We start from the raw sequence: 13,660 nt of genomic DNA, 5'->3' as shown, positions 1-13,660 counted from the left end.
TGGACCTTTCCACATGTAGCGCCTCTCTAGCGTGTTGGACTATAATGAGAGGTGGCTATCCTGCGTTCTTTAAATACAATCAAATAAGTGAGGTTTCACTAATAAACTAATCAGTGTTTAACTTGTGTGTGTGAGTAATTGCTAACTAAATATGAAATACTCTTTCCCTTTAAATCACTATTTAAGCAGTAATATTTACACACTTTAACTGGAAATTAAATGTATTGGAATTATTGTCCTGTAAACACTTTCACATTTAAAACAAAAAAAAACAATTTTTCTTAATTAACTAAAAAATATCAAAAGAGTCAGTGACCACAACTGTTATATAGAAAAAAGTATAACAGATTTACTCAGAAAAATTAGAAAGAGTAATTAAATATCTCTGGTCAAAATCACATCAGATCACAAATGGATTCAAATTCACATTCAAAACATAAGGGCCCAAGAAAATAAAATAGCCGGCAAAACCCTAGTTGAATCTGAAATACCCTTCAAAATGTTCAACTGATGCAGGCCTGAATGTAGCTCGGGTACGTTGTAGCCTCAAATCAAATGGCTGCTTCACCACACAGGCCAAACAAAAAATGGTACCTTTGCTGCATGTGAACGTAATCTTACACACACCGGATCAAAGTGTCAGCAGCAGAAGACAGGACGAGATTTGTGATGAAGAGAAGATGAAGAGAAGAGTCACATGGTTGACGATCTGGGCAAAGTCCACCACTCGGTAACGCTATCCGGCTCCGTCCGGGTCTTTGATCATCGTCGATCTCACAGCTCCACACAGGCTTAACTAATCGAGGTCGCTGGTCGCTAGCTTATAGAAAAGTCCATGCACAAACACTAACCACTATATCAGCGGCTAACTTAAACTTATTTCTGTCTTCGTGTGCAGAGTAGGTCACTCACACAGACAGAATTATCACCATTAAAGTTTCGTATAAGAGTCCTGGTTGAACACTTTGACTAAACTGGTGAATTTCATTAACATTAACCGTGTTTCTCTTTCCGCAAACCACACGCGTTTTTCTCTCACTCCTTCGACGCTCTCTGTTCACTTCCTTCCACTTTGACCTCAACTGTGATTGGATCATTCACAAAACTTTCAGAAATAAAATAAATTCACAAAACATATGTGTAATTCTTTCTTCCTACTCTTACAGGCAGGGTGCGATTTGTGAAAAAAAACAGAGGGGGGGGATGTTTTGAAAAAGTTTTATTCATAAAAATAAATCACGAGTACATGAACTTCATCACTGCATTTGCAGGAATTGTAAAATCTTTTTTCTTATTAACTCATAGCCTAACGCAATATTTTTACTCTAATAGCTTATATGAACTGTGATCACGCACAATGAAAAAACACGCAATAATTAAATCCCCCTCCCAGTAGCTACCATGGATAGTGCCACTCGGCTTGACATGTCAAAACACTTATTTATGAATGGCAAAATTAAATGTCACAACGTAGTGTCAACTTAAACATAAATAGGCTATAGTGTAGGCCTTTGCATCATACTAGGAAAACAGTCTTTTTCTGCTTTCCTGTGGGAAAATCCGCAGCTTTCCAGTGGGTGGTCCTTTTCGGATTTTATTGTTCTATCGCACTGACAGTTCACATTACATCGCTTTACTTAGTTTAGGCTAGGCTACTTCTATCAGTCTGCTGAACCATGGATTGATTGCAAAGTTAAACCATCACAGTAGAAACAGTTGTACTGCTGTTAAAGTAACAACGTTAACGTTACATCGCGATGCTGAGCTACAGTGAAATGGTAGAAAAGACAGATGCATTATCTGTGTCAATTCGCGTCTACCGCGCCGCGCTAAACGCCCCAGTCTCGCAAGTGTTGATTGGCTATTACTCGTGAGGAGTAACCAATCAGATAGCGCCGTGGGCGGGACATTGAGCAAGTCTGCAGAGAGGTGATCACAGAGAGGCTGCGGCCGCTATACCAGAGCCAGCCGAAGGAGCGCATTTTAAAATAAAATTGACTTTAATCAAACCACGGACCCGTGATAAGTTTTGTGATCCGTCTCGCCACTATTGTAGTAGCACTGATCACTTTGAGGGGGGGATAAATTTATCCCCACCGGGGATAAAAATAATTAAGCAGAGGCAGGGATACTTTGACCAGAAAGGGGGAAATCCCACGCATCCCCCCCCCCGCAAATCGCACCTTGCTTACAGGCATATTTAAAGTATTTTCACATATATTATTACACAACAAATATTTAACCTTTTAAATGCTGTAGTCAGTAAACCATGAACATTACCCAATATGCATTTCTCTCATTGAACAAAATCATAAACTCATTGCTGGTCAATGAATCTTAACTTTTTAACCTTACATTCTATTTATTAAACTATGAAATTATTTAATCAAACTTGTATATATTATTCTAATGAATATATTTCAACATGGTTACACACAGTTCAAGCTATAATGCTATTAGCACATATACATATCTCATATTTTGCCATCTATGCCTAAAAAGCTTAATATACTCTTAACTCTTTCCCCTGCAGTTGTTAAACCACATCCCGCCTCTGGCCTCCTCACAGAGGGGCTTCTTCTTTCTCTCTGTGCTGAAGGTAACTTCTGCTGAACCGTCGGTCTTATTCAGAGAAACGGAAACCACAAACACTTAGGTTGTAAAGCAAGCGTACATCAGGCTTCTAGCGAAGCAAGCTTCTTCTGCAAACCTGACATTTCACAATTAGGACATTTAAACTGACTTTCTAGAATAAACCCTCTTACAACATGTAACAATGGTTTGTTTATTTCTCCATCTGCCTGATGCTCCTCATCATGTGTTTTCTCTGCCAGATCAGCTCGTCCCAGGGAAGATGAGTCCTCGCCTTCTTCTCCTTCTTCTGGGCTTTGTGCAGTTCTCTGGCGTGGTCTTTCTGGAGTCGTCAACTAAAAGATCGTCCATAAAGATTTCAATTTTATCAGTTTTCTCTTCAACATGTAAATTATTTAGAAGAGGTACCAGCTTGAGGGATTGAACAGAAGATTTCATATCCAGATTAGTAGGCAATACAACATTTAACACATATTTTATAGTCATATACTGTATATACCATGGTCTGGATGAATACTCGATTCTGATTGGCTGCAGGGTGTCCATTAAAAAGTGATAGAGGACACCTAGTGAAGGAGTTCTGGTGTAACCAGGGAAACCAAGTTATTATTGTTTGTAAAAACTTTACAAACAAGCTGCGTGTCGAACGGTTACGCCTCGCCGTCGTCCATTAATACCTGACAATGGACACCTCGTCGGGCATTAACCCTTACTTGTGAAATTGAAGTGGAATATTTTAATACGGAATTGAATGTACCTCAAATACACTCACACACACACTCAGACACACACACTCAGACACACACACACACACACACACACAGAGAAGCACAAGGGAAGGAAACTGCTTGCCAGAGGGACACAAAAGAACTGCTTATCTGCAGGACTGCAAACTGCAAAACGAACGTTAATGTCGCAAGACTGCGGTTTCCCCAGTTCCGCTGGAGGTAAAAGTGTGTTCAAGTGTGTTCATTTTTGGTATGCATCTCTAGAGAGAGTGGGTTCTCTCCTGCTCAGTGCTGTTAACGCCTGCTGTTAGTTTATACCCTGACCTGTTACTAAAGGAAATCAATTTAATCCCCCAAAGTAAAAGCAACAGATCTCCAGAGTCAGAGAAGACCTCGATCAACTGAAGACTAAAGAAAGAGACGGTGAGAAACTGAACATCATCATGTCCAGCAGAGAGACCAAAGGTGAGATATACACACTGCACCACTTCTGGCTAAAAAAGCAACTATATATAGTAACTGTAGGCATACATTTTTAGATTTGTAAGGTTTAGGCGATCACTTATTTCCCCTAATCTGTATGTCACCTTCACTGTGTTGTTCAAAACCTTTTGGTTAGATCCCAGCAGAAGGGTGGATTTCAGACAAAACATGTTTTAACACTTTAAAAATGGTCCAAAAATACAACATTTGTATGATATTGTATGAAACAAATTTATATATATATTTTGATTTTGATTAGGTTATCCGTTAATGTAAGAAATTGGAAGTACGAACCCCATTTTCAGAAAAGTTGGGACATTTGTAAAATGCAATAAAATCCAAGATCTGTGATTTTTGAATCCTCTTGAACCTTTTTTTAACTGACAAAAGTACAAAGAAAAGTTTTCCAATGTTTTAACTGGCCAACATAATTGTATATTGTAAATATATTTATTTATTTATTTTGATGGCTGCAACAAACTCCAAAAAAGTTAGAACATACTATTTTCTTTTTGTATTTGTCAGTTAAATAAATGTTAATTAATATAATTAACAAAATTAATCAGTTTCTTGATTTGATTGCATTTTACAAAATGTCCCAACTGTTCTGGAAGTGGGGTTGTAGAAGGAAGTTACACACACCAGTGGAACAAAGTAGAACGGAAATGAAAAAATAAAATAAAATGAATGATTTTAATGAATGTATATGAATATATCCACACAAAACAAATGACCCTCAATACATTTACAATAAAAACATAGCAGTTTTTTAGAGCTAATCAATATAAATACTGATTTAATAATTCTAAAAAAAAAATTCTGCCATAATTATTAATAACCGATATTTTACAGAAATAGCATTTACAGAATAACATTAAAGAACATTAAATATCATTTAATGTTATTAACATTAATAACATTAAAATAACATCTGGGGTGGTGATGGCACAGTGGATAAGACACATGCCTTTGCTGTGAGAGACCCGGGTTCGAATCCACTGAAACACCAATTTGTCCCTGAGCAAGACACTTAACCCCTAGTTGCTTCAGAGGCGTGCGACCTCTGACATATATAGCAGTTGATAAAAGCGTCAGATAAATGTAAAGAGTTAAAATATTGGTAATTCTAGCCTCGCGCTCATAGTTTTGATTAGAATACATCACATCCGGTCGCATACGGTCTATTCGCAGCAGTGTTGCCAACTTAGCGCCTTTGTCGCTATCTTTAGCTACTTTTCAGACCCCTTTAGCGACATTTTTTTCAAAAAAACGACTACCGACAAATCTAGCGACTTTTTGGACAGACCTCAGTAACCTCACAAATGTTGCCAGTACTGTCCTGCGAGCGCGAGGTCTTGCTTTCTCCCTGCCGTCACTCTGATTCTCTGCGTCTACCCTGTTCAGTGACTGCAGGCTGAGAGGAGCAGCAGCTCATTCTTCTGTTGAGCGCACGGCAGTTTTTTTGTTTTTCCACAGACTTATCTGCTTCTCTTTTGTTTTATATTTAAAGAATTTAGTTTGACCATTTTAATTCCTTTCTTTTCTTGTGCTTATTACTTGTAACTCACTATCACAAAGCTTTCATCCAGTTCCCGAACTCTCTCAATTCAGATAATTTTACACATAAATTTTTTTTGTCATTCACTATCATAGCTACTCGTTCTATTGTCTGACAATATAGGAAATGAGAACAGCTTTATTGGACATTCGGCTATATTATATTATGTTATATTATATTAAAATACAGTATGTGAGCATGAATTTAGAGAGAAAACACATTAGGCAGGCAGAACACAAGTATTACGCGATGGCGTCATGAATATGCTAATTAGCGTATGACGTCATCTAACGACATTTAGCGACTTTTAGGGAAGGCCTTGGCTACTTTGAAAAGAGTTGGCAACACTGATTCGCAGAAGTTCAGATATTTCAACGGATCCAAAGCTCAAATCGGATCCGAATTTTCCGCATACGCATATGATCGGAACTCCCCGCAGCTCCAGTACAACTCTCCATTGGAAATGAATGACTTCCGGTCCGACGGCTGTCGTTTGTCGTGTGCAGTGGAAAGGTGGCTTAACGCTGAAGCTGATGCTTCTCCATAGACTGTAAAAAAATATGGACAAAGCGTCTGTGACGTCACCCATAGACTTTCTGAAGAACAGTTTTGAAGCTGTTTATGGGGGGTATGGGCGGCGCCATCTTGGAAAATCTTGGGAAATCCTAACCCCGCCCACCTTCTGGCAATCTATATATGGGTAAAAGGGCGGGCTTTGTGTGAGACTGAGCCGCGGCCGTGCCTCTTCAGCTATTTTTTAAAGTCTATGCTCTTCAGCCAAGCAGCCTTAGCTATCTGTAACATTACAAGATCGACTGGCAGAATTATATCTCATGATTAACCACTAGCCTAGAGACATCAGAACCAGCAGCACACGTCAGAAGCACTAGCCGGGGTAAAGCTGTCCCAGGCGGGGTATATGAGCGCTGAGCGCCCGCTGATCCATGGATCTCACAACTCCGAAAACGTCAGATCAAATTTTTAAATAGGCGCTATCTTTATAAATAAACCACAGATTTGAGCTTTAAACAACTACATTGTCGACTGAAAAACTATTAAAACTACATTTTGTGACACGATAACAGTATTATTTTTAAATTTCGCGGCCTTTCTCCTCTGAACATTACTATTACTAATTATATCATGACCAAATACAACCAGAAACAAATGTTCAGTCTTGCTTGTGAAAGATAATTCCTCGAGACCTGTTTTCAATTGTGTGGCGATTTGCACAGCCCCAAGTAGCACAAGAAACAGGCATTTTTCTCAATTCTCGTTATGAGAAGTATGGGACTGCGGGAGCGAAGTCCTCCTACAGTGTCGGTTAGTGCAGTTTATAGCAGAGCAACCCATTTTATGTACGAAATTTCAATACAAATGTTCAGAAAGGATACAGAGGTGCTATGATGTGTTGTGTCAGATCATGGCCGAGACGTCAAATTTCAGGAATTCCACACGGCGCAGCCTGTTATCAGCTGTCAATCAAGCTGTCAATCAAAGTTAACCACGCCCTTATTTGCCATACATTTTGTATCTAAATACGATCTAAACTAACGAGTTAGAAAAAAATTCACCCTCCTCACAGTTGTCAGGCACTCGGAACCTATCGAAAAATACAATAAAAGTCCATGGGACCAACCTGTAAAAACATGAATTTATGCTGTGAAAACGGACATTTTAACATGGGGGTCTAACAACATTTGCTCCCTTTTGGGACCTGCCCCTAGCGGATTTTCGATGTATTGCAGTTTTTCGCACTTCCGGGTAGGCTTCATTTTTCAGATTAGAATGTTGCCGCTTGTGCTTCTCTTTATAGAGACCAATGGCATTGATTCAATGCATTGACCAGCGCATCTGACGCCATACATGGGAAATACCCTTAAACGTTAAAAGGATGATACGACAAAGACATCACTTTCCTTGGACACGGCAACCTTTTCATGAACATATGACTTGGCCTCACAGACAGACGCAGGTAATCGCACAGCGCTCAGTCGATCTCTCATTCACTGTCTGTTTAGACTTGTTAAGTGCAAATCCATGAAGCCTCTGTACAAATCACCATGATAAACAGTCATATTATCATTATTAACTTATTTAACATTCAATACACATGCACAAAGTACAAAACAAGAAGGGCATAGCTTTATGTAGAAAGAAAACTTGTGAATACCCCGGTTGCTGCAGTTACTAGCATTCCTCTAATTACTAATAATGATAATATTAGAATTATATAATATGTAGTTATTACAGTATATAAATCTATAGGTAATAATATTATAATGCAACTTCAGAATAACTGCAAAACAAAAGACAATCCAAACAATGTTCTTGTCAAAAATATTATTCATTCATAAATTAAATTATTAAAACCATTTTATTTAAAACCATTGCATGATCAGTTTGCAGGTATAAACAGCTTTTAAAGGGATAGTTCACCCGAAAATTTAAATTGTCATTATTTCCTCTTCCTCAAGTTGTTCAAAACCTGTATGAATTTCTTTCTTCTGTTGAACACAATAGATAATATTTTGAAGAATGTCGGTAATTAAACAGTTGACTATAGCTATTGACTTCCATAATAGGAAAATACTATGGAAGTCGTTGGCTACCACCAACTGTCTAGTTACCGACATTCTTTAAAATATATTATTTTGTGTTCAGCAGAATAAAGAAACTCATACAGGTTAGGAACAACATGAGGGTGAGTAAGTGATGACAAAATAAATTTTTGGGTGAACTATACCTTTAAAGGACATAAATCAGCCTTAAAATGACAATCAGCCCATGATTTACTCACCCTGAAGTCATCCTCTGTGTATATGACATTCTTCTTTCAGACGAACACAATCAAAGTTATATTAAAAAATGTCCTGGCTCTTCCAAGCTTCATAATGACAGCGAATGGTTGTTTCTGATTTGAAAGTCCATAAAAGTGCATCCATCCATCATAAAAGTGTTCCATTGTTTTGGGAGTCCCCAACAACAGTTTTACATGCATGCAATGACAAAAAACTATTTTGTTGTATTATAATATGCATTTATTTTTACCTGATTTGCTCACCGACTCCCAAATGATTCGTTCAACGACTCATTTTTCCAAACCCCTCCTTTGCGTGACGCTAATCTGCTATCAGTTATTGTTTGCGATAGCCCAACGAATAAACATATTAATAAAGCACTGCAGTACTACAAGGTATTGCTCTATTCTTTATGACAACTCCAATAACAACGACAAACATTTCACATATTTAAAAAAAATTGACATTGGAGACCTAGAAGCTGCGCTGAGCGTAACTTACACAACACACACAAATACTTATTGAGCATGCTACAAAACACATCAAAGCAAAAATTATTAATAATACTTAGAGGTTGTGATTCGGAGGAGGAAGCTGATCCAAATAAACTTGGTACTGAACCTTCCTTCAGTATCAACCGGCTCGCGAATCCACACTTGAAAGCATTTACCGGTATGTTTGTAAAGCAATCGTCATTAAAATGACGCGAAACACAGCACAAGGTTCGGGCTATACTTGTGTGGTATAGTTGTAAATATAAACTCTAGCCACTGATTCTTCACATGCTCGTCCCTGTGCAGTAGAAGGTTGCTTTTGATTCGCACTTCAGAACACAGCGTCTTGTTGTCGACATGATGTTTTCAAATTTTCCCTGGTGTCTGTGCGCGCAATGAGTGGGCGCGGCCAATTTGATCATTTTTCGTCTTGACGTCACAACGAAAAGGAAAATGACTCATTAGAAAAACAATTCATTAAATTGACTCAGAGTCGACTCATACATTTGAGAGACAATAACTTTTTTTACGGTGAACTTTCATATATAAAACTTTGCAGGCTGTTTTTGTTCACTTAGAGCTGTTACACACTACATGAAAGGTAATTTTCAAAATTCCATAATAGGTGCCCTTTAATAGACATTAATAAGCAGTTTATAAATACTGCAATAAATGCTTTATTCTTGATTTAAAAGCATATCTATAATGTGTTTAATAATTGTATTTTCATACTTTATTAATGATCAATTTATCATTTCTAAATGAAGTATAGCATTATTTATAAACCAGTTATTTAAGAGTTGTCAGTGGTTCATAAGATCACTTAGATCACTCACAAGGTCTGTGCGAGAAGGCTCACTGGGGGAAACGCATACTTGCGGAGGCAGCGTGGCCAGCTGTGCGCCAGTGCATCCGTTCCGAGCGTGCCCTCGGACAGGGAGTAAAACAGGCTGCAATGGGAAGAGTCGGGGGAGGCAAACAGATCTACCTGTGCATCGCCAAACTGTTCCCAAATCAGCTGAACCGACTGGGGATGGAGTCGCCATTCTCCAGAGAGTGGCTGAATCCGTGAGAGCTCGTCGGCTGCACGGTTCAGGTCTCCAGGAATGTACATAGCACGAAGCAACCTCAGACGCTTCTGACTCCATAGAAGGTGGCGTGCGAGTTGCGACATACGGCGAGAGCGTAGACCACCGTGACCGTTGATGTACGCTACAGTCGCGGTATTGTCCGAGCGGACCAGTACGTGTTGATTCTTGAGCAAGGCCCGAAAGCGGTGCAGAGCCAAACGTACTGCCAGCAACTCGAGGCAATTGACATGCCAAAGGCGCTGGGGTCCTGTTCAGGAGCCCGCGGCAGCATGTCCATTGCACATGGAGCCCCAACCTGTGGCAGACCTGCCAACCTGTACACATTTTGCGTAGCGGGCAAGCATTTTGACCTCGAAGTACGCTGGTATGATTTGTCACTTTAAGCATTTGGGGCGCCCACTCACAATGGCATGTTCGGCGATGAGCGGACTGAGGCGTCTGGCCGCTGGGTCAGAATAAGTTTGATAGCCTCAGTCTGCTTCTGGGCGGCCGAGAACTGTTGGGCAGAGTCCTCGACCGTGCCGCCGAAGAGGCCAACCTGGGATATGGGGGAGTTGAGGAAGCGGGTTCGCTCAGCCTCGCGCATATCATCCAGGTTAGGCCAGAGATGTCTGATCACGCATGTGGACACCACCTGACCCAGGGAGCATGTGGTCACCTTCATAGCGAGAACGGTGGCTACACGCATCTCTTAGATGAGCCCTGAATCAGCCTTGCCCTCGTGCATAAGGATTGCAGTGACTCTGAGTAACAATGAAAGAGAACAGCTGTTTTACATTGTAATAATTTCACAATTTAAAAAAATAAATGCAGCCTTGGTGAGCAGAAGAGACTCTTTCATATATATATATATATATATAATGTATATGTATATATAGTTCCTACTAGTCACCAGGGTTTCCAGAGAACTAAAAGTTCCCCTAGGAAAATGTTCCTGGTTGCATTAGTACCAGCAGTAGGAACTCGGCCGACAGCGGCATCATTTAAGTATTTACAAACGTCAACAACTGGTGGATGAAGGATGCGTGATCGGAGCTGTGTTTGTGTGTCGTGGGTTTCTTGATAATGTAGATGGAATGTAAATGCATAATCTCTTCTGACAAAATATAAATAAATACAACATTGCAGACAACAGCTAAATACCGTTATCTATGTTCATTGAGTAAGTTTATGTAACCTGTGTGTTTACATGGCTTTTTAAAAATGGTGGGTGCAGGTGTTTTACATGTACACTTATGTCACTGGTAGTTCCTATTGTGCTGGGTTACACCCAGTATTAGGGCGATGTATACCCTTATTTATCCTAGACCATGTCCATAAAAAAAAATCAGGTGTTCCCTGTAGGATTTCCTTGAAATGTTTGTAGGTTCACAAGGAGCTACTGTAGAAAACCACTAGCTTTAGTTATATTTTCTAAGAATAATCCGTTTATTTTTCCTTGGCTTTTGGTCACTATCAATATTTAGATTTTCTATACATCAAAAATCTCTGGCATGATTTTTGCATCATTTCTGGAAGCTTTAAGAAAAACAGCTTACCGGTAATATTCAGACTGTATAACATGTTTTTATTGATACGTTTTAAGATTAGGCTGTTCACACAACACATTCAATTGTGTCTAGGTACAGTTCAGCCTTACAGAGTGTGAGTACAAATTATACTATATTCATAGCAGGATGTTCAAACTATTATTTTCTTTTTCTTTTAGCAGCACAGGTGGAAACAGGTGCTGTTAACAACGATAAAAAAACATCAAGAGAAAACACAAGCAGCAAAACCATGGAAAAAGACCACAGCAATGGAAGTTTAAGTGATGCACATGATATAAAGAACAACAGGAGCAGGAAAATAGAAGATGGAAGCAATGAAAACCTGCCCATGTTTAAACTCCACCTGGATAAAACGTGGCAGAACAGCAATGGATTCTGCAGAAGAAGCACGTTTGGGAAAAGCATTCCAAAAGAGAACAAGACCATCATGATGATCGGAGCCACAGGTGCAGGAAAAACCACTCTAATTAACAGCATGATCAACTACATCCTGGGAGTTCAATGGGAAGATGACTTCCGGTTTGTGCTGATAGATGAAGGGAAGCAGAAATCCCAGGCTGAAAGTCAAACTTCGGAGATCACGGCATATCAAATCAATCACATGGATGGTTTCCGGGTCCCATATTCTCTGACCATTGTGGACACACCAGGCTTCGGTGATACTAGAGGAATTTCACATGACCAGAAAATCACAAAGCAGATTCAAGAGTTCTTCTCTGCCCGTGGAGGGATCGACCGCATTGATGCTGTGTGTTTTGTAGTACAGGCTTCACTTGCTCGTCTGACGCACACACAGAAATATATCTTTGACTCCGTTCTTTCCATATTTGGGAAGGATATTGCTGAAAACATCCTTATGATGGTCACCTTTGCAGATGGGAAAACACCCACTGTTCTCGAGGCCATCAAAGTCTCTGAGGTGCCCTGTTCTACCAATGAGTCTGGAGAGCCACTTCACTTCAAGTTCAACAACTCTGCTCTGTTTGCTACCAATAACACATCTGCAGACGATGAGGAGTCTGATTTTGACCGAATGTTCTGGAAGCTGGGATTTTCTAGCATGAGAAAGTTCTTCACATCCCTTACAACGATGGAAACCAAGAGCCTGTCTCTGACACGAGAAGTCCTGAAAGAGCGGCAAGAGCTAGAAGTGCTTGTGGAAGGCCTTCAGCCCCAAATCAATGCTGGTCTGACAAAACTGGATGAAATCAAGAGGACAAGAGCTGCTCTGGAGCAACACAAGGCGGAAATGGATGCGAACAAGAATTTTGAATACGAATTAGATATAACTGTCCCAAAAAAGATCGAAAACAATTCTGGGTACTTCTTAACCAACTGCCAAACTTGTCACTTCACATGTCATAATAAATGCAAAATTCCAAATGACAGTGATAAATATAAGTGCAAGGCCATGACAGATGGAATTTGTCGGGTCTGTCCAGGAAAGTGTCCCTGGACTGTGCACTTCAATCAGAAATACAAATGGACTTATGTCCCAGAAAAGAGAAAGGAAACCTATCAGGATTTAAAAAAGCGATTTAAGGCTGCACATGGACAGGTCATGTCAAAAGAGAAGATCTTTGAAGAGCTTGAAAAGGAGCTTGAGGTTGTCCAGGATATTGTGACCAGACTAATTGAAAGATCTCAAATGTCTTTGCAGCGGCTGCAGGAAATCGCCCTCAAGCCCAATCCTCTGTCCACCCCTGATTACATTAATCTGATGATTGAGTCTGAGAAACAAGAAGCCAAGCATGGATTTCAAAATCGCATTCAGGCTTTGATAGAAGTCAGGAAGAAGGCAGAGATTATCAGTAAGGTTTCCACAGGAGAAGTGCTTCCAGAAGATTTGAAAGCATACAAACCTGCAACAACAAAAAAAGGATCATCCTTTCATCCAATGGTCCTGTTCAGTAAGGCAAACTATTATAAACAGTTGTAGTTTGAAAATAAATCAATAGAGCACAACCATACAACAGAACTCAGATAAGCTCAGAAGAAACCAAGCTAGAAATAATAAATTAAAGCAAAGGCAAAGTTGTATTAAAATATGCATTAACAAAGAGCAACACTGAATAATATACTGATTCAAACTCCTGACATGTGCCTAAGTTCATTTGATTTGCTTTCAATAAAATTTTTAATTTACTCCAGATCATTGAGTTTTTCTTGGTGTCTTCTCCTCAAGGTGTTGGATTTGGTGATCAGTTGGGCCATTAATTACCCAGATTTTCCCTCTGCCTGCTCTGCTAGCTGATCTGCATCTTTTTGCAGTGTGTCGCACACCTCTCTTAAGACTTTTCTCTTCTTTTTCAAAACTTCTAACTCGTCTTCAGCTTCTTTCCTCTTGAGGCTCTGTCTGGTAG

The 13,660-nt window shown here is 39.6% G+C and overlaps 1 protein-coding gene across 2 annotated transcripts; it reads left to right on the top strand.

Moving 5' to 3' along the window:
• The first annotated feature begins 3,584 nt into the window (after positions 1–3,584).
• Positions 3,585–13,435, top strand: si:ch73-170d6.2 (uncharacterized). 2 transcript variants are annotated; one of them, XM_056234179.1, is made up of 2 exons: positions 3,585–3,785; positions 11,459–13,435. In XM_056234179.1, exons 1-2 carry the CDS (start codon positions 3,764–3,766, stop codon positions 13,234–13,236), a joined length of 1,800 nt encoding a protein of 599 aa, XP_056090154.1. In that variant the 5' UTR covers positions 3,585–3,763; the 3' UTR covers positions 13,237–13,435. The 2 variants fall into 2 exon arrangements, with proteins under 2 accessions (XP_056090154.1, XP_056090145.1); XM_056234170.1 differs by having other exon boundaries at positions 11,456–13,435.
• Positions 13,436–13,660: the final 225 nt, after the last annotated feature.

The sequence above is a fragment of the Rhinichthys klamathensis genome, unplaced genomic scaffold, assembly GCF_029890125.1.
Source record: "Rhinichthys klamathensis goyatoka isolate OS25496 unplaced genomic scaffold, OSU_Roscu_1.1 h1tg000018l_1, whole genome shotgun sequence".
In the NCBI taxonomy this organism is placed as follows: Eukaryota; Metazoa; Chordata; class Actinopteri; order Cypriniformes; family Leuciscidae; genus Rhinichthys; species Rhinichthys klamathensis.
The sequence above is the reverse complement of the archived record's forward strand: the minus strand, read 5'-3'. Positions and strand labels throughout refer to the sequence as shown.

Bases quoted from the DNA above. Each gene is read 5' to 3' on its own strand.
- si:ch73-170d6.2 (XM_056234170.1), top strand. From the start codon at position 3,764: ATGTCCAGCAGAGAGACCAAAG. The intron at 3,786-11,455 runs GTGAGATATACA...TTTTTCTTTTAG, and splicing joins GTCCAGCAGAGAGACCAAAG to CAGCACAGGTGGAAACAGGT.